General features: G+C 42.8%; 1 protein-coding gene across 1 annotated transcript; it reads right to left on the bottom strand.

The window, feature by feature from the left end:
- Positions 1–208: 208 nt before the first annotated feature.
- On the bottom strand, positions 209–20,947 carry SLC35A1 (solute carrier family 35 member A1). The gene is made up of 8 exons (XM_019520372.1): positions 20,886–20,947; positions 16,874–17,051; positions 12,626–12,785; positions 10,863–11,015; positions 9,239–9,305; positions 2,981–3,157; positions 2,515–2,649; positions 209–1,061 (listed from the first exon to the last, which is right to left on the bottom strand). The coding sequence occupies exons 1-8, from the start codon at positions 20,899–20,901 to the stop codon at positions 931–933; spliced, it is 1,017 nt and encodes a 338-aa protein (XP_019375917.1). The 5' UTR covers positions 20,902–20,947; the 3' UTR covers positions 209–930.
- Between the last annotated feature and the right edge of the window lie 6 nt (positions 20,948–20,953).

A 20,953-nucleotide genomic window follows, 5' to 3' on the forward strand; every position in this document is an offset into this window, starting at 1 on the left:
CATTCTTTGAAATTTTAAATGCAGCAATTGCCTCTGTGCAGTGGCATGTAGTGCTATTTGGAAGAAAGATAAAATTTGTCCATCTGATGCGTACAAACCATGTGTGCTGACTTAATTTGGAGATATGCAGAGAACACTTACACAGGTATTCAATGGCTTCCCCCACTAAATGAAATCTGGCTTCATAAAATATACCTAACAAGTGGAACACTTTACAACAGTTTTGTCAGGGCATACTATGTTCATATTGCAACTATGCTTTTCAAGACATAGCGGAAAACAAATGGTCTTCTTAATGTGAATTTTGACTCTTGTAATATGTAAAGTTTGCCAAAATGGACTAAAGTAATGCCCAAAGCATGTTCAGTGTAGATGAAGTATGATATTTTTTTTTTCTCTTTACAGTCCACTCTTGGTATCTTTTTTAAAGTTACCAGTAGAAATAAGCAACCAGTTGGTATTCAAGAAGATATGCAGGTTGGTTTAGGAAAATTTCTCTTTCCCTAGGAAAATCAGACCAACATTTTCAGAAATCCACTGCCAAAATAGTATAAGAAGGAGCTTTGGCAACAAAATACTCTTCTGAAGCTTCTGGGCATTTCTGCCCACGAATGACATGATACATACGGTATCAAATATACAAGAAACCAGTCTTTTTTCCTCTTTCTGTACAATGGTTGGTTCCTTCATTCTCCTTTGCAGATACATAGGCTCTTCATAGTCCAATATGAAATAAAATATTTTACATGTAATACTCCTTCACCAGCTTGGAATCTCTCATCCCGTGGAAACCCTTCATTTAATTCCAATGTACTTCTGTTTTTATTTTAAGTCAAGTCTTCCCACGACTAACTTAAGGCTAAGTTTAAAAAATCCAGTTATTTCAAGTCTGTTGTTTCCATTGTCTGTTGCTTTTTGTTAGGACAAACATCACACATTCATAAGTCTCTCTTTCAAACTTTTTGGCTCCGATGGCTGGATTTTTGTGGTATCTTGTCGTGGTAAGCCATACAGGTATATAGAAATGCACACAAGGACAGCACCAAGTGCAAAGGTTATAGCTGGAAAAAAACAAAACAGTTTAAATACACATGTCTCGGGAAGAGGAAGGGACGGGAAGACTACTTTTACAAGAGATTTAGTTTTTACAGAGCTAAATTCTACTATTTAAATAATCATCCTTATCAAGGAGAATAGCCTACTTGTGCCTTTGAACTGTTATCATGTTAATCTGTAGAATTCAGTATCATGCTTTGACATGGAAAATGTTGCTCACTTAACAGGAAGCCTTGTGAGGCCAAACAGTAAATTCATGAATGAGAATATAATCAGAAAAGCAAAACGATGTCCCACACTGCTATATTTATTCTGCCTTATCTAAGTGGGCTGAGGCAGACAAGTTTAAGCAAACTCATGATTTGCCCCTCATGCATGTGCAATGTTGCCAGTTTGCTTTTCCAAACCTACAATGTAAGTTCTTACTAAGAATGAGGTTCTTATAGCAGTTAATAGCCCTAAAGACCTGTAGATCAGCCAGTCCATGTCTGTTCCCTCTACTGTCTAGTGTCTCAGTCAGTCATTCTGGTTTTAAAAGTAAAGTTGCATTCATCCATAGCTCCCTCCCCAAGCCACTTAGAAAGACTTTTTCTGTAAAGTTTACTTCCACATGTCATCTCATTAATACCCTGCCACACATCATTAAGCAAATTTCGACACCATTCTCCTGTTCCCATTTTTGCTTTCTGACTCTTTCTACCATTGAAGGAGTAACACGAGACACAGGATTACATCTATGTTGGAAGATCAAGCAAGAGAAGCTGGTCTATGAAATAGTGTCAGGCTCCTGCTGAACCATGAGTATATAAAACAGCAAATAAAGTGAAAAAGTCCAAGAAAATCCTTCTTTAAGGCCATCAGATCCTTCCCTCAGGATGCTTGTTGTATAAGTCAGGAGCCCAACATCTGCTGAGCCATTCAACCATGTGGTAGCAACAACACAATAAAAAAAAGAGGGAAACTGGTATTATTACACACACTGCAATGATTACCATGTACAGGGCACCTTCCTTTCAGAAATAACTGAAAACAATTAAACAGTTAGGACTAGTTCAGCATTAATGAACAACACTTAAAAGTACTGTAGCAACCTCAGAAGTTGGTTCAGAAATTGGCGTGGAGGAGAGATTAAAACCTTTCCCCTTAAAATTGCAGGCTCCAGTACACTTTTTTGATAAACAGCTCTTTGTGAGGAAATAGGAGGAATTTACATCTAAACTTCATCCTCCCTTAGAACAAAGTGATCCAGCACTTCAGAAACTCATAACACTGAAGCATCTAAGACAGATTATGGGCAGAGTACTGTTTACTGTTTCATTCTTGAAAATGACACACCCAAGTAGGGATGGGGAAACAAACCCTCAAAAGCACATAAATTATGTGTATTGTAACCAGCCTAGCCAAGAAGACTGAATTTGTATTAGGAGTTTGCTTTGAAGAACCAAAAAAGCAACTTACTTATCTGTAAGCCAAAGAGCATCACTGATGCAACAGTAGAAAGGACAATGGCAGCTGCTGCAGAAAAGCCTTTCATGATGTTGTCTGTGTATTTAACAACAACAGAAGTGTAGAGGCCTCCAACACTGGCAAGAACTGAGAAACAAGCAGGATGTCATTTCTAGTCTGAACAGGAAAAGATGCGTGTTTTATTTACACTACTATCTGACTCTTGATAATGCACTACTTAAAACCACACACTGAAACCAACAGTCTCAATGGCATCTAACAGATTAGATGCAACCAAAATGTTGGTTGCTCAGTAGTTCAGGTTGTACTGAAAAAGCAGTTGCAGAGGGACTTATTTCCTTAGAAAAGCAAGGGAATGCTCTGAGCCTGTGAGTTTTATGCAGATAGGCTATATATTAAAAGTAAAACTAGCTATATCCAATAAGGCTGTACAGCAAACAGGATGGCAAATACTTACAAATGACAAACCAGACGTAATATGTATAGCCATAGAAAAATCCTCTCTCAAGAACTTGAGTTCCTTCTGATATGTAGACACCACCTAAAGTCACCACAATCCCAGACAAGTACATCTGGATATTCCTCACCCACAAGGAAGTATCTGAACTCTTTAATACCTTCTCAAAATAGACTCCTGAAGGGAGAGAGACAGACAGATTTCATAAAGAATGCAGATGTCATTCTAAGACTCAGGGATTCATACAGGTTAATTTAAAAAGACATGAAGATCATCTGATTTGACCTCCAATGTAACACAACTCATTATACTTCATTGAGTTAGCTCTGTATTGAGCCCAATTATCTGTTTTATTGAAATTGATCTTCTGGAAAATGACTGTTCTTAATTTGAATCAAGAGCTGAACTACCTACTGCTTCCCTTGATGGTTTAATCCACTAATTTTTCAACTTGTGATCTGTGGACCCTGGGGGTTTGTAGACTGTCTAAGGGCTCTGTGAAAAAATGACTATGAAAGATGACTGCACCTCTATTTGAAATTTTTTAGGGGTCCACAGATGAAAAAAGGCTGAAAACCACTGGTTTAATGGTTTGGACTTGTATTCTTTGGTTATATACTTGGCGACATTAATCCATTTTGTATGAATGGATCTTATTTACAGCAATCCCTATAGCTCCCCACGACTTTTTCCTCATTATTTAAGATCATGACAGTCTGTTATCTGCATGTTATCAAAAGTGATTTTATTTTTACTTCTAGATAGTAGATGGAGAGTGTTAAAACCTCATGCATAGTACAGATTCCTGTAGAACTCACTGGAAATACTAACATTGGATAATGAATCTGTATTAACAACTACCCAGAGATAAGTCCATGAGCCAGTTCTTTATTTCTTTAAATGTGTACTTTGCATAATGCTAATTTTTCTATCAGAAAGCCTAGTACAATTTGGCATACACATGCTCCAGGAGGTGGAGGGGTACTTCAATTAAGTGGCTCTAAGTACCCAGAGCGTCACATGTATCAGTGTCCCCATGCTGAAAAATGGCAGTGGGGGTGCTTTAACTAAAGCCCATTGAACAAGCTGTAGTTAAAATGCCCCCCTGCCATTTTTTAGTACACACAACGCTGGAATCTGCTGGAGCGTGGTAATTACTACTGGAACACTGCCAGCCACCCATGGTTTCCCACATTTTCCTCCTTTAAAGGAAAATCTACTGTTTTCCATGAACCTGCTGACAGCAGTGGTGGCAGGCTCAGCCCAGGCCCAGCTGACCTCAGAGATCACAACAGTATCAGATCCACACCCCCCCACCCCGAAACCTGCTTGCAGCCCCCCAGGGGGCCATGGAGCCCTGATTGAGAACCCCTGATTTACACAGCATCTTGAATGGCAACTAACTCAAATGAATACCTTATCCAGACAAATCAAGGTTATCTCGGTCCTTCACAAGTACTTAATGTGGAACAATGGGCTTGTACTGTCTGTAGGATGGATCTTGGAATAAAAGGTTTTGTCCAAGGGAAAAAAAATCTTACCACCGTCCACTGTTTTTACCCTAAGTACTAGATTAAGCAGGATTGTGTTTCCAGTCTGGCTAAAAACAGTTTTATCCCAAGTCTAACTGTCCTAGGCTTGGACTCCCATCAAAGCAGGCCCAGTGTTTGTATGGCCCACAGCCCAAGGAAGTCCTGGGTCTATGGCTAGGTCCTCTGAGGCATCATGATGATAACTGTGAAGATTTGTATTTTCTTTATAAACCACATCTGTAATCTCATCAAAAGAATGCCATCAGATTTGTTCAACAAGACCAGCATTCCAAAATGTCATGCTGACAAGTACTGATTATATTTCTTTATTAACTGAAACACACATTAGTCTTTTCATAATTTTGTTCAGGACTGATGTCAGGTTAACTGGCCTCCAACTATTCAATCATGCCACGTGCTGTTTTTAATATTGTCACAACATTTGTGTTCCTTAGTTTTTCTCAAATTTCCTCTGAATTTCAAGCTTTAATAAAAGTTATCAGTGGGCTAGTGATCTCAGTCTATTCTAAGAGTTTTGGGTGTTAGCCAGCTCCACCAGTTTAAAATGGTTTATCTCTAGAAGGATATTTGTTAACATCTCTTTAATTACTAATAAATTCACCATCTTCATCTAAGAATACATCCTCTTGTTTGTTTCCAACTACAGAGCAAATATTTAACATTCTTGTTTTCTCTGCATCATTTACATTTTTATGCTTCCATAATAAGCCAGTTCAAGATCTTGGTTCCTAGTGTACTAAAATGGCAAAGTAACAAGTTCTTATCAACTACTGATAGATTTCCCTGTTTTTATCTTCCCTTATCAGTTTTCTACACTTGGTAACTTGTAATTTATATTGCTTGCTAGTTCCAGTTTTCCATGTTTTCAGATACCGCTTTAGATACTGCTTTTCTTTCCTATGTGTTACTTTACTTTTGCCACTGAAAAAGGGTACAATGGAAAGAGCACGTACTCATACAGCAGAGATCATGCCACACAGCACCAGTTCTTTCCTGAACAGAGCTACAATTGCTTAGCTTCTCTGAAGATCAGCCCCCTCCCCACAATATGAGTTTAACTTGTGAAGGATATAATGAATATTTGGACCACAACAAACAGTAGGATACATACAAAACAGGTTTATACCTGCATGTGTTGAAATGCAAAATGTTAAAACAGGGAAATTATTGTGCAGATATATTCTAAAGTCTAAACAAAAATAATCTTGTTATTGATATAGTGATTACGAAATGCATTATGGTCTCAGGTCTGTTTAATTTTTTGTTTAAAAAGTTTTAAGAAGTTTTTTTTTAAATCTACTGATGCGGAGTTCTTGCTGTTAGTTAAAAAATGAATCGTCTCACACACTGATTTACTTTACATCAACTACCCAATAATTTGCTTCAAAATCAACAGAACTGATCAATACTACAAACTCAGAATACCACAAATGTAAAAGGTTTCTTTTCAGACTAGTAATATGCCAGATCTTCAACATGTACAAAACATTCACATGCATTTAAAAAACAAAATGGGAGTAGCGTCCAGGAGATTATGTTTCGTGCATAGTAATATTAAGGAACTCTATCAATTTATACTTGGCAAATTCATTATTTTTAAGAGTTGACAGCTCCTCAACTCTTTTTAAACCATCACAATGGCAGTAGCTTCAAGTAGTCTTTTTTCCAACTTTGAGTGAAAAGGGATTCCAACTCTCTCTCAGATACGAGTTTTCCTAAACTAATGCAACACTCTGGACCAGAAACTGAAGCTAATAGAAAATACAGCAGCTTGCTTTTATGATGATTTTAAATAGCAGTATGTAACAGGAGTGTACTGAAACCTAGGCTGACTTCATAGTAATTCTGTGTAGAACTAAATCTGAACCTTTAAAACCCCAAATGACTGGAGATCTTCATACTGGTGATACTGGCTCTCTTTTCTTATGCTTTATTGCCATAGTTTTAGTTGGAGAAGAACTTCAGCTGGAGCTCTTTTATTCTAAGAAAAGAAACTTCTGAAGCATCACGCAGAAGTGCCTGGTCCTGAGGAGCAGGAAATTTGTTGGCCTTCAGGCCCATATATTTCCTCAGGTTGTTGGAGGTGGAATAGCAAGGGCCGAGGTGTGTTATTTCACTTGACAGTTGGGAGTCAAGTGACTGGGGTTCAGAAGCAGCTACTAGAATTATTTGTACTAATTATTTTTTTTAGCCTAGGAAAGGCTAGAGTTCAAGAGAGCCTTATTTACAAAACAATGCTAGAAAATGTTATCTGTAACTAGCAGTGAGCATACCTACTAATGCGCAAGTCTCACAAGACGCGTCATATTTACGTACCAAACTAGAGGTGGTTGGTAACAACGCACTTAAGAGAGACAGTGAAGAATCTGCATTCAATTACTCTAGCACAGGGGTAGGCAACATTTTTGGCCAGTGCCAAAAAAGCCACAACGCCTACCTTATGAGGTGCCAGAGTGCCGGCATGCCAGAAAAACAAAACCAGGGCAGGGGGTGCATGGCAGGATGTGCTGCATATTAATATAGTTAATAATCATAAAAGTTGCCCTTTTATTTTTATTTTTTACTGTAAATACCAGGTTTTCTAAAAATTCTAAACCTGGTGACAGTAAATATACTACCTTTGTTGTTGTGTATTCCTTTTTTGTTAAGCATATTGTGGTGAGAAAAAAAAAAGGAAAAAGAGAAAAAAGAGGACAGAGAGAGAGAGAAAGGAGAGGAGAGAGAACCAGACACATACACATGCATGCAGAGAACCAGACGTGCGCACACAGAACCACAGGTGCAGAAACACAGAGAACCAGACACGCACACAGAACAGACACATGCACACAGAACCGGACCGAGGCAGACAAACGCGCAGAACCAGATGCACATGCGCACAGAGGTGGGCTGCTGGGCCACTGGACAAAGTCCGACCCAACAGTGCCCTGAGCCTGCCGCAGCCCCTGTGCTTCTCTGGGGAGCCAGCTCCCAGCTGCAACACAACCCACCAAGGCCCCGGCCCAGAGCCTGCCCATCAGCCAGCTGCAGGGGCAGCATTAGGTGAGGCTTTGAGGAGGCAATAGCCACTCCAAAATTCACCCTAGTCCTCCTGTAGCCACCCCTCCCAGCACCACCACCACCCACTCACCCGCACAGCTAAGCCCACAAAGGTGTGGCACTCCTGGCAGGGGCAGCACCAGCCTCATCCCAGTTGCGGGGCTGGGCTCAGAGCAGGTGGGAGTTAGGCAGGCTCAGCTATGCGGGGTGGGCGGGCGGCAGTGGCAGCACTGGGAGGAGTGGAACCTCCTGGCCCAGCCCCACCACTGGGAGGCAGCTAGCACCTTGCTTGCTCTGGAGCCCTGGCATCAGCTCCATACTGGCAAGTGCACACATGCCTCAGAGTGAATGGGGGAAGGAACCTGAGGCAGCACAAACCTGGCCTCTCCCCCGCTGTCTGCTCTGAGGTGCACGTGCAGTAGCTGTCAACATGGAGCTGATGACGGGGCTCCAGAGCCTGGCCCAGCTGTTTGTAGCCAGCCTGGGCTCTGGACAGCTGCAGCAGGCAGTGGGAAGGCTGCAAACAGCTGCACCAGGCTCCAGAGCCCTGGCATCAGCACCATGCTGGTGGTGACTGCACGCACACATCAGAGTGGACAGTGGGGGAGGGTTCCGCTGCTTCAGGTCCTATCCCCACCATCCACTCTGAGGCACATGTACACCTGCCGGCAATATGGAGCTGATGCTGGGGCTCTGGAGCCCGGAGGAGCTGTTTGCAGCCTCCTGGCTGCAGCCTGCCAGGCTCTGGATAGCTGCTGCCAGCCACAGAGCCCAGACTGCTCCCAGCTCCATGGCTGGTAGCAGCTGCCCAGAGCCTAGGCTGGCAGTGGCGTGCTGAACAAAATGGCCTCGTGTGCAATGCTCAGCAGGCACATGAGGCCCTGCTCTAGTGTATCTACAACTTAAAGCCAGAAGTCTGCCATTTAAAGCAAGAAAAATACTTGCTCCTCCACAGCCCTGTTAACAAATTTACATTATGCAATCCAAAAAAATTGTACTTTTCCTCTGGCAGTTCACCTGTTACAGTTCTTTGGTTCTTGCATTGTGAAAGGACAGAAAAAAGCAAGAACTGCTCCTTGAAGAGGAAATTCCATGTTTTAAAGAAAGTCTTTTATCATTCTGCTGCCTATCTTACCATTTCAATTACATATAAACCCCTCTCACTTTGAACACCTCTCATGGAAGCAAGAAAGGGCTCATTCCAGATGCTCAGCCAGCATAAAAATGTATGAAGGAGCTTGACTGCCCACTGGAAAGATTGGAAGCCTTTTACATGCATACCACAGTAACCTCCAAAAGGCAATAGCATGAAAAAACTGTACCATACAAGTTTCGCTTAGACTATCTAAGTTTCGTTTAGACTGACTGAAGGCATTTGAAGGGTGGTGGGTTACTATTTCTTTTCCAAGACAGTTTTGAAATCAACATAGATTTTTTTTAAATATTACGCTTCGCTGTCTAAGTAATTACGGTGCCAGAAGTCTAATGTTACAACCATTGCACACAGAAAGTAATTATGGGCCATGAGTGGTAAGTCTTCACCTAATTTTATCTCATTGATCAACAAGTATGATTAAATCACACAAGACAGGAGTTGTTTTAGTTTTTACCATTATAAAAGGTTCTCCTCTTTTGAAATGAGCTGTCTGGTAAAATAATGCTTTACCTGCAAATCCTGAACACAATACAGCAATAGTTACAGCTCCAAACCCTAACCACGGATTCTGTTCCACCTACAACATGAATCATAAAAACAGATAATAGGTTAGCTATGTTACTACATTAATTACTTAGCATAATTATTTCAGAAACTAATTGGTTAATAACAGCAGGTATATTAGGATGTATTGTAACGTATTTATTTTTCCACGTACTTTTGACTACCTCCACGTACTTTTAATTACTAATAAATTAAAAGTACGTGGAGGTAGTCAAAGCTGCCCTGAAGCTTAAAATAATTCAGCTTCCCTGAATACAGTTAAATGCAGGGTTTGATTTGCTAAGTATATTTTAACAAGCTGGGAAATATTCTGGCACAGTATATAAAAATGCCATGCAGGCAAACAACTAGAATTCTTTTACAACCTCATCTCTCACACATGCTTTACTTATTTTCCCTTGTCTTGATGCAACACTTCACATATGCTATCCATCTGCACAGTTAGGTACTTTATCAATCTTAAACCCTCAATTTCCTTGCGAGTGGGCTTTAGCAACCCCAGAGGCACAGTATTTCAGTTTACCACAATAGTTATGTCCAGTCTTTCAAGTTTTATGACTACACAAGGCCATCCTAGCAAGTAACCTTTTCAGAGATGCTGAACACGGGCAACTAAGAATCACTGAAAAAAGAAAACACCTTTAGCAGAATACTGTTTCACCAGTGAACGACCAAAGTGGAGCTTGAGGCTAACTCTGAGTTACCCAGCTGAAGTGTAGCAGCAATTCTGTACCCCCGTGGGTGTGTAAATGCCACCATTATAAGCAAAGGGAGATTTTATTGCATCTCTGGAGGGCTATCCTATTCCTATGAGGGCATAACAGAATCACTCTGACAGTTTAGTTAGTTTTAAGCTGCATTTTATAATCATCCATTAGGTGAAATAGAATTCTGCCACATCTGCCTAAAATATGGCTTTAGGTGCTCACATTAACAGAAGACAGAAGTGAAATGAGGAACAAAATAGCTCTCTCGTTGCCAGCTTCAAGTATACTCACTGGCAGTTGCCAAGATGAGTGTATTACTGAGACACCTTTTTAAGCTGTTGCATTTGCCAATAGATTAAGTTTGTTTTCTTTTTTCTGCAGTAACCTGTGCTCCCTTTCCAAAAATGGTATAGGATGTGGCAGTATAACATGCCTGTCCTAACTGGTATACATCAAATTACAAATAATTGAATAATCAGCTACTATTTTATGTTGTCAGATATGAGTGGTAAAAGAAAAAGGATACATGCCTACGAAGCACAGCAGAGCTGTCCAAGTAGTGGCCCATGGGCAACATACAGCCTTCCACATACAGTTAACTCCTGGCCCATGGGCTTCCACCTAGGTGCTGCAAGCAGGATCTCCAGGCTCTCACTCCTTCCTCCAACTTCCACTTCCTGCCCTTGCCCCTGCCCTTGGGGGTGGGATAATGCTGCCCACAGGGGCACTAGTCACACAGCAGTTAAACAGACCTGTTTCATAATGCCTCTACAAAGTACAGAGGCAGAGCAGCTTAGAAGCAGCCTGATGTTTCAGATAAAGCACGCACAGAACGTAGAATGTATTTAAATGACAAGCCTTACTTGTACTTTTGTAGCTTGAGCAGGCTTCCACTGAACAAGAGTGACTCCACCACACAACATTAAGACAGAAAACCACTGCAATTTACTAAGGGAGCGGTTTAGCATTAAGACAGTACATAAGGCTGTGCAAGGGATCTTCAACTGGTAGGTCACCTAAAAGAAGGGAACATAGCAGACACAGAATGTGGTTATAATGAGTAAAATGCTGAACTCTATTCTAGACTGCAGTCTGATATTGGAGAATGAAACCTATAGGAATCCCTTGCTGATCTCTGCAGCCTCCTCCTCCTGGAAGAAATTTCATTTGCAATTACAGCAATGTCGATTTGAAATTAATCCATACCAAAGCAGAATTTGGCTTTTCTTGACCAGACTAAACTGTGCAGCCACAGACCTATGAGTATAATGGGATTGACAAAGACCTTTTAAAGCATTGTGTTATCTGAGTAAATCATTTTTTTATCTTGGCTCGGCAAACCGTAGCTGTACTGTAAGTTATTTAAAAAAAATCAATATTGCATCATTTTTTTGCTTGCTGCACACCACCCGATTTGGGCGTTGAACAAGCCAGCAGTGGTTTCAGGTAAGCAGCATGCCCAAAACTTAAACTTGGCATCTTCTGACTTGACTGCTTTCCTTTGCAGCTCTTGTGTTTTCTTTCTGTACTTCTGTGTATAGAATATTAGTGACATGCATGTTTGTCTAATGGATCAGAGTTATAGTAGTTAATAAAGCATAAAGCACATCTTGATATATCAGTATTATGATTTTCAGGGTTTTTCTGTTTTTGTTACAGTTCTCATGAAAGTTGTATTAATAACTGGAGTTATTTTAACATATTTGTTTGTGGCATATTGTTTGCTTACAAATATAGTTGAATTTTAATTTCTTCCTCCAAGGACTCTAAATAGATGGCCTCTTCAGGCTTTCTAGTAACATACATCACAGTAAAGATTGTAGGTCACAGCATTAACTGCAAGCAATTTTTTTTCTCTTCTATGGGGTTCTGCTACCACACTCATCACAGCAATATTTGAGCATCTTCCAGCTAAATCACTGAGCAGTGAGACTGACCTGATAAAACTGATATGAAGTTTTAAAAAAAAACTTAGTTTTAGCCAAACACCAAAAATAGAGAAAATGGCAATTTCCCCTCCTCTCCCCCGCAAGGAGCTTAAAATTTATACCATCTGGAACACATGGTATGAATTACAATCAGCATCATTTCTGTTGATCACCACAGCTGCTTTTAACTGCATACTGCAAGGGCATGGCAAATCAGCTTAGGTGTGACTATATACAATGTAATAGGAAACCAATGAATATTTTCCTTTACAGAGTGGAAACTTTTTTCAAATTTATTTTGTGGCAAAAATATAATTTCTTACACAAATGTATATCACATTTCATATCAAAGTATGAAACTCCCCATCTGCATTTTTGTACGGACCACAAAGATCCTCACACTCATAGAAATCTCTTTAAAAGCCTTATATCTTCTTCAGTGGGGGCTGGAGGAGGGGAAACTATTTTCAGGGACAACTATACAATTTTTGTCTCTGGGCCTGCCACTGCATCATGTCTTTCACCATCCTCTAAGGTGTGGGGACTGTCTTGATGTATTCTTGTACCATGCCATGCACTGCATCTCTGCTAGAATGAGACAGTTTTTCTATAAGACGCTAAAGGAGCCAAAATGAAATGTAGACAAAAAATAAACAAAAGAACCGAAGACCAGAGTCCCAAACCATGATGCCAGTTACCTGGTAGACTGCTGCATCCAAATTGCTAAGAGCCAAGAAAGCCATGTTGTTTTGGAGAGCATACACCACCGATGGAACACTTAATTTTACCAATTCCATAGGACTGCCCAGTATGTTTTCATTTAAGGATGATATCAGCCTTCCCAAGCTTCCTGTTTCTCTGTAAAGAAAGTTTAAAACAACCGTTTTACTTATTTACCCTGATATGTGAAAATAATGTTAAACAGCATTGGCAAGGCCCTTGGGAAGACTTTAAAGACTTGCTTTTCATAACTGGCTGGTATCCCCTGTTCACTGAAACAGAAATTACGCTGAAAAATAAATAGCCATTGTAGTTCCAAAAAGGTCCAAACCATGAAAAGCAGGAACAAATTGAGATGATAAAGATTAGCTGTATTAACGTATGTTCAGCAGCAGCATGGAGCTGCACAGTCTGTATAATGTTAGTTGCTTGTTTCAGTGCTGGGTAATAAATTGCACTGAGTAAGACAAAAGACTGAATGTCCTTGCTACTAACACTGAACTTTTTAGTCAGAGAATTTATCTGCAGTTTCCAGACCAAATTCAAACTACAGGTTAGATTCTGGGCTGCACCTCAAAGACATTGCCAAATAAAGCAGACCAGTTGTGCCACAATGTATCCCAGCACAGCTGATTTGCTTCACTGGGGAAAACCAAGTCACCTGTTGTCCTACCCACTGATGCTGCAGGACAATGGGCAATATGTTCTCCTGGGGCTTGAAGGGCCTGGTCCTGCATTATCCTAGGGCTGTGTCTCTGTAAACAGGGAAAGCTAAGCAGATGCTCCCAGGACTTGAGCGACCAATTCCTGCACAGGAATTCTCAGGGTGAACAGAATCAGGCCTCTCAGGACCCTGAAGCACCTGCCCAGGGTGGCTGGAGAGCACGGGCAGCTCTGGGCTGGATCACTGACTCTCAATGCAAGCGTGTTTTGGCTCACATTTGAACCTTGGTGCTAAGTTTAACTTGGAACCATGCCATTTTTTCATGGGACAAGCTATGTGAAAGAAATAATCATTTGTTCACATTAATCCAAAATAAAACAATAGCTTGTAACTCAGTTTGGCTTTTCGTGGTTCAACTCACGAAGCTGTAAATCTTTTGGGATTCTGGACAAAGTAATTACTAGTTTAGGGTCCAAGTGATCAGGAGTATTCTAGGCTTATTTTCTTCCAGTAATTGTAAACTAAATAAATACACAGCTTAAACCATTGGCTCTCAAATAGGGGACCATGAGATTCCCTCAGGGGTGCCAGACAGGTGCAGCATCAGACAGTCAGGTAAAACTGTCCTGTGTGCAGGGCTGCAGCACGTATGCTCCTACTGCAGCAAGACAGCTCTCCTGTCCTGCTTTAGGGTTATTAGCGAATAACCCTAAAGCAGGACAGGAGAGCTGGCTCAGGCTGTAGCCCTTCCTAGTCTGGTCTCCCCTCCCTCCCTCCCTCTCCCCAAACACTCCTCCGAGAGACAAGTCATGTAGGTAGGACCTGTGCACCTCCGGTTTCTAGGAGAAGCAAGAGTGGGAATGGGGTGGGACTGAGAAGCTTTAGGGTTAGACTTTTCATGCTTTAGGGTTATCAGAGAGCCCTGATGCAGCAGGAATGCATGCATGCTGTAGCTCTTCCCAGGCTGGCTGTGCAGTAGATATATGGGGCAGTTTCACCTGCCCAGTTGAGTACTACTGAAGCAGTACCAACAGTGGTTCTCAACGTGGGATGCCACCACATTAAAAAAAAATGGGAGGGGTGCCTGGACTTCAAAAAGTTCTAACCACTGGCTTGCAATTACAACTGCTCTTCATTTCAAAAGGGAGAGTCATTTCACATTCATTTGAAGCATGACTTAGTTTTATCCATGCATGTTTAAGGCCCCACAAGTAAAACTAAGTTAAGAATTCAAGCAAACATTCTTAAAAATACAATTTCCGTATTGTGATACCCATGCCTCTTCCACATTATACCAAAAGAGCAGACCCTTTCTGAGTCCAACCTATGATTTGTTAACATCTTAAAATAGCTATCAGCTTCGATGTTTCAAAGTTAAATACAAATGACTGCAAGTGCAGGTGCTCTTTAATTAAAAGGCAGAAACTCATCGACTCTCACCAATTCCCAAATCAGTTTGGTCATTTATCTTACAATAAACACAGTCCCTGGAGAAACTGCAGTCTATGTAGAAGGCAGGGCAGAGATGCAGTATCTTGCCTTCTTTCCAACTTCAGACTAATACAACTAATCTCTCTAGTCAGTGTAGACCAGGGGTTGGCAACATTTTTGGACAGACTGCCAAAAACACTCACAAACTCAACTTGCAAGATGTTGGCATGCCAGGGGTGGATAGCAAGGGAGCCACAAGGGGCCCAATTCCTGTTGTGGCAGTGCAGCCCCTTCCCTACGATCCATTCCGAGGCATCCGTGTCAAGCAAAATGCCTTTGTGTGCCACACTGGCACCTATGCTGGGGGTTGTCTACCCCGGTGTAGATATACATGAGCCCATACTCCCCCCCTTACGCGCGTACACACGCACACACACACACGCACACACACACGCACGCACGCACGCACGCACGCACGCACGCACGCACGCACGCACGCACGCACGCACAGATTCTTTTGATTACAACGTTTATCATAGCCACCACTTCTTCATGCTCCCCTCTGAGGGCATAAAAGGTAAGACAGCCACACTAGTGTGGCTACATGTCTGGCAACTGCTTGTTTTGGCATTCAGATGATTGAGGTTTAACCAGGCAAGGCACTGAAGAGAGAGATTATTTTTTTCATCCTTGATTGTGGACACCAAAGCCTAAGAAGAAAAAACAGTAGTTCAAAAAGGGCCAAGGTAAAATCCCATATGTACACGGGCAGTTGGTGGGCCCAGTCCCAGGGAGTTAAAGGTTGGGATCTGTAGAAGTCCGCAGGTCTCCGCCATTCACAATAGTTTCCCTGGTCAGTGCAAGGTCCAGGCAGGTCCTGGCAACAGTACCATCACAGGGAAATCAGACAGCACAAGCTGTTGGTACCATGGGGAGAACCAGTACCAGAGGACATCTCAATGCAAAAGATAGTACCAGTGTGGTTTATACCCATTCCACTGATGCTGACATTGATCTTAGTGGACTCTCCTTATGCCTGAAGAAGGGTGTTTGTGCCCAAAAGAACAATTTTTCCAACTATTTAGTTGGTGTAATAAAAAATATCACATCTACGCAAAGAACCTTGTCTGCCTGATATTAGTGGAAGCACTTTAGGTACCTGCCCCACTTCAGCACAGCAGTCTACTGATTTCTGCTGATTCAAGGCAATGTGAGGTTTGAAAGTTTTGTCCTCTGACAGTTTCCATCCCAGTCCTTGGAGGGCACCGTGCCCCAAAGCTTTGGGGAAGAGACAAGCAAAGGCAGGGACGCACTGACAGTCAGGTATCAGTATGTCTTATCTCACTGCCGAAAGCAGTAAGAAAAAGAAAAAAACACTACAGAGGGCAGTTCGCACCCTGACTGAATCTTCTGACTAGCAGTTTCTGTCCCATGTACAATGTATATATACATCTGTAGTGTGGGATCCACCCTGGCATACATGAAGAACCAAAACATAAGCAAATAACCCAGAGTTTTATGCCCAAGTAACTAATTATTTTAATAGTACTGAGCATGCATTTCAGTCAAATTTCTTCTGCGTGCTAAAAATGGTTGTTTTGGAGATGGCAAAAGAAAGGAAAGGAAGAAACTGTAAGGGCAGACTCTTTCCCCATATTCAGGCATTCATACGTGGACTCAGCTTATTACTACCTAGCATCTTGCAGTTTCTAGAACACTTCAGGGGAAATGTGTTTGTGGATTCTTTTGAGAAACTGATTACTGGACTTACAGGAGTTTTACACGCACATACAGTTATGGAAAAGGTGTGCCCTCATTTAGCCTAATAACTCAGAAAGCCTGGTATTTTATAGCCAGTATAAACATAATCCAAAGCACAGTAATAAAATATGCAAAGGGACACACCTGCATATTGTGCAGTTTACTGAAGAGATTCACGAAGGAACCATTCACAAGTAGTGACATGCTTTAATCTTCATTCCTTGGTGCCACTACTGTCCGGTTTAACAAGGCCCAGAAAGACAACTGGCTGTATTGCACATTCACTTACACAGATGCATGAGCATGAAGGAGACTGAGTCAGAGGAAGTGAGAATTCATCTCCAGAACACTGATTAGTACTCATACTTACTTAGCCAAAATGCCCACACTTAGGAATAACTTGATAACTTCTGTGATGCACACAGCTGTGGTTGAAAAGTAGAGTTCTTTTTCCACTGTTCTTGTGTATCGTAAGGCTACGGTGTATGTTGCAGCAACTAGAGTCATCACCGTCAGGCAGTACAACTTGAACAGTATAGTGACATTCTCTGAAAAAACAAAAAAAGCTCAGTAAGGTATGGGAGATAGACAACAGCTGCTTGCTACAGCAATCGTAACTTGGTGTGCTCCGTTCTAAACTAAGAACTGAAACTGAGAGTTTGAAAAGCTAAATAAGTCACATATACAATGTAGTACCACTGCAGCAGTGTACATTAATTTTACAAGTCACATTGTTGTATTTAATAATTCTAAATGGAACCCTCAAAATACTTTGAGAATACAGAAAAGACTATAGGAAAGTACCAGATACATCTGACTTGAGGTAGGTTTCTTTACCAAAAATAAGTTCTATATATAGATCTCCAGTGCATGATGAGTTCCAAGTCATACACTGGATACATACAATACACTCTACTGTGTCTTTAAAGCACACACCAAATACTGAGCCCAAAAAGTGTAACTAATCCTCTGCATGCAGTATGTTAAAATCTCAAATGGACAGAATTTACTGAACTCTCAGATTAACAAAAGGCTTTTGGGGCAAAAATAGTAGGTTTGATATGCAGTAGAAACTGGGAGGCAAGAGATTGTGGGGTGGAGGGGAGAATAATCATTTCAGGAAAGTAGTAAGAGGTGTGATGATTTTAAATGTTAAAAACTTATTTTAACTGTGGGAAGGTAATTCCTTCCATTTCAAGAGAACAGATTCTGAAGGTAAATGCCCCTGGGCCTCCTTTAAGTAGGATATTTATTTACAGGGGCAGAGGGGCGTGCCACAGTGTAACAATGCAAGTTAGAACTTCTAAAGTGGTCTGAACTATTAGGAAAAAAGTGTGTTCTGTGAAAAAATGTGTGTGTCTTTTTTTAGATACATAAATTCCTTTTATTTTATGCATGCAGTGTAATTTTGTTGGTGAGGGTCACCTTATAACATACTCCAAGTTTCAGCCTTCCAAAACTTTTAAGATCAATTTCACTGACGAATTAAGTTTCATCAGGTATGTGTCCCACCAGTGCAGTGATTCTTAACCAGCGAGCAGTGGCACCCTGTGGTGCTATGAAAACCTTTTAAGGGGGCCACAGGGTGAAACACCAATATGTGATTCACAAGGTAGACCCAAGTTTTTCAAATATTACTCCATACTGTCAAAAACATTCTGATTTGCTGTGGTCTTTCCAAGTTCCTTGCAACAGGAAAGTTGCTCTATTATTTTTCCATGCTCAAAAAATGAGTGAAAGTTAAGAGCTGGCATCTTCTGAGTGCCTCAGTTCTAATAAGGGTGAGAACCACTGCACTAGTACAACAGCTCAGTCAGCCCACTATCCAACCCCTGATCAGATCCACACAGGGTACCGAGTGTGCTTGTGGCGGGGGCCAGTCCACGGGCCAGATCAGGTCCACAGAGCCCGTCCCCTTCCCTGAGCATACCTGATCCAGCGGCAGCTGCTGCAGCCAGTTTGGACCCGCACTGTGAAGTGCAGATCTCAGAGCAGCTAGAACAGGTGCTGCATGCACCACAGTCCAGGCAGAGCGGTAGCAATGCTGCACACACTGGCCACCCCAGCAGACCTGGGACTGCTGCATGCAGCACCTGCTCAGCTGGTCCAGGACCCAGGCTGCACACAATGCCTGCAAATGTTAAGTGCAGCACAGATCCTAGGCTGGCTACAGTCTTGTCTATAGCCATAGGGTAAGCTAATAATACATTCCCTACAGAAGGACTGCTGTGATACCTATCTCTGCAGAACATCTCTGCAAAGTATGCTTAAGCACCTGCTGCTACAAGCATGTGAATTAGCTATATCCTTCTAGATTATATCCTATCTACATCAATAACCATTTTCAAAAGGGGAGAGTCAAGTAGTTCTTGGAAGAGCATTTAGACTTTGCCCAAACCAGATTCACAAGCCACAAATGGAGTTTTCATTACAATTTTTGCTTTTTGCAGACATGCAACAAGCACTGGAGCCAGAAAGTAAAACTGACCAGCCTAATCAGCTAAACTGAATTAATTTGAGAACAAAGAGAAGGAACTTAAAATCTGAAGTTTAAAATTCATCATTTATACTGTTCTAAGCGTTTGTTTTCTACAAAGGAGCCCTGAGACTTAGCATCCTGCTTACTATTTAAAAGTACTTTCCTACAGGTCATGGTCTGAGCAACATGGGATATTTGTCCAGTTTCTCGGATGATTATTTTGCACCATATAATGCCCCAATTCAGCAAAGCCTTGAGTACTCTAAGACTAAGAACAGAAGACTGGTTTAATCTGGGGCTGACTGTCCGAGTTTTGACTTGCATCAAAACAGGCAGGGGAGATAGTCTTTTACATGGCTTGAATGACAACTAACTTGAATTAGCCTCCACTGTTAAGAATGCAAGAACTACCATTCACTAGGTCAGACCACAGAACTACCAATCACTAGGTCTGTCTTGCCAGTCTCCTGGGTCACACAGTGGGCACTGCCCGGTGTGCTCTGCTTGGCGTCCCCCCCTCAGTGCACTCATTTTGAACCTTTGACCATCACTCCTGTCCCTGTCTGGTCTTCTATTTGTCCCACAGATTCAGCCAACACATACCCAATAGCCCCTCTATTAACAAGGGGAGGGACCTAACCATTGCTGTGGGGGCATAAGGGGGTCCTACACAGATGCAGAAAGGCTGCTCCAACATGCTGTAGTTATAGTGCGTCAGAGCAGACTTGATCAGTCTGCAGGAGCACGGTAATTACCGTGCTCCAGTGTCTCATGTATCAGAGTCCCTGCTCACTTGACAGACTTTAGTTAAAGCACCCCCGCCACCATTTTTCAGTGCAGTGACACTGATACACGAGACGCTCCAGGCACTTTAATCAGAGTGGCTCTCAGAGTTTCTCTAATTAAAGTGCCCCCCACTCCTGGAGCACATGTATAAATGCCCAAGAGTTGCATGCGTCAAACAGGCCCACGTGGCACAGTGGGCACTGCCCAGCATGTGCTGCTCGGCATCCCCCCCGAAGTGCGCTCACTCCATCACTCCTGTCCCTGCTTCACCTTTCTTTTGTCCCGAGAAATTAGGTGTTACTTTCTCAGTGGCTGAAGCTGACAGATCATGGGCCGTTGCCCACCAAGAACCCCTAAAAGTAATGAACAGGCCTGCGTCACACGAGCCAAGCAGATGCCAAAAGGGAGACTGAACTGGATGCAACCCGCTGAGGCAAAGTGTTTGTCACCTTCACAGTGGAGGGCAATGGAAATGGATCGGGGGCTGGGGCACTTGGCTTGGAAGGAGGGAACAGGGTGTATTTAGTCTGGAGAAAAGGCGACTGAGAGGGGACTTAAAAGCAGCCTTCAACTACCCGAATGGGCGTGAGTTACAAATTGGACCGGGTGGCTGTTCTCACTGCTGCCAGACCAAGAAGCAACGGTCTCGACGGGCAGCAAGGGAGGTTTAGGGTTGGCACCAGGAAGGTCTCTCCCGCACAGAGTGGCGAGGCACGGGAACGGTGACCCAGACAGGCAAGGGACTCTCCATCCTGGGAGGTTTTGCAGCTGGACAGCCCCGGTGGGACGCTGTAGTCGGGGCTGGAGCAGGGGCTGGGCCAGGTGCACAACGCCCCTGCCCCGGGGTCCCTGCCGCCCTCATCGTGCATGACTCTAGGGGGGGGCGGACACGGGCCTCTCCCCGTCCCACCACAGGTCAAGCCCATTCACGGCCCCAGGGTGAGGGCCGCCCCCCCGGCGGAGATGACCGCTCCCGGCTGGTGCCCGCCCCGCGCCACGGGCCGTTCCATTCTCTCATCGGTGGGGGGAAGCAGGGAGGCGGGTGGTCTCACTCCCCCCCCCGGCCAAGATCACGGGCAGCCACGCCCCCTGCCCCCGTGCGGCGCCTGCCCCTCACCTTTCGGCGGCGCCATGGTGCCCGGGGAAGCTGCCGAGACCGCGGGTCCGGAGCTGCGCGCTGTGCCC

Source organism: Gavialis gangeticus, unplaced genomic scaffold (genome assembly GCF_001723915.1).
Source record: "Gavialis gangeticus isolate Ggan-Ray unplaced genomic scaffold, GavGan_comp1, whole genome shotgun sequence".
Taxonomy (NCBI): domain Eukaryota; kingdom Metazoa; phylum Chordata; order Crocodylia; family Gavialidae; genus Gavialis; species Gavialis gangeticus.

What these genes read in the sequence shown, in the direction of transcription:
- SLC35A1 (XM_019520372.1), bottom strand. An exon ending in CTCAAGCTACAAAAGTACAA is followed by an intron (nt 9,306 to 10,862) that starts GTAAGGCTTGTC and finishes TTCATGTTGTAG; the next exon opens with GTGGAACAGAATCCGTGGTT. An exon ending in TTACGTCTGGTTTGTCATTT is followed by an intron (nt 2,650 to 2,980) that starts GTAAGTATTTGC and finishes CTTGTTTCTCAG; the next exon opens with TTCTTGCCAGTGTTGGAGGC.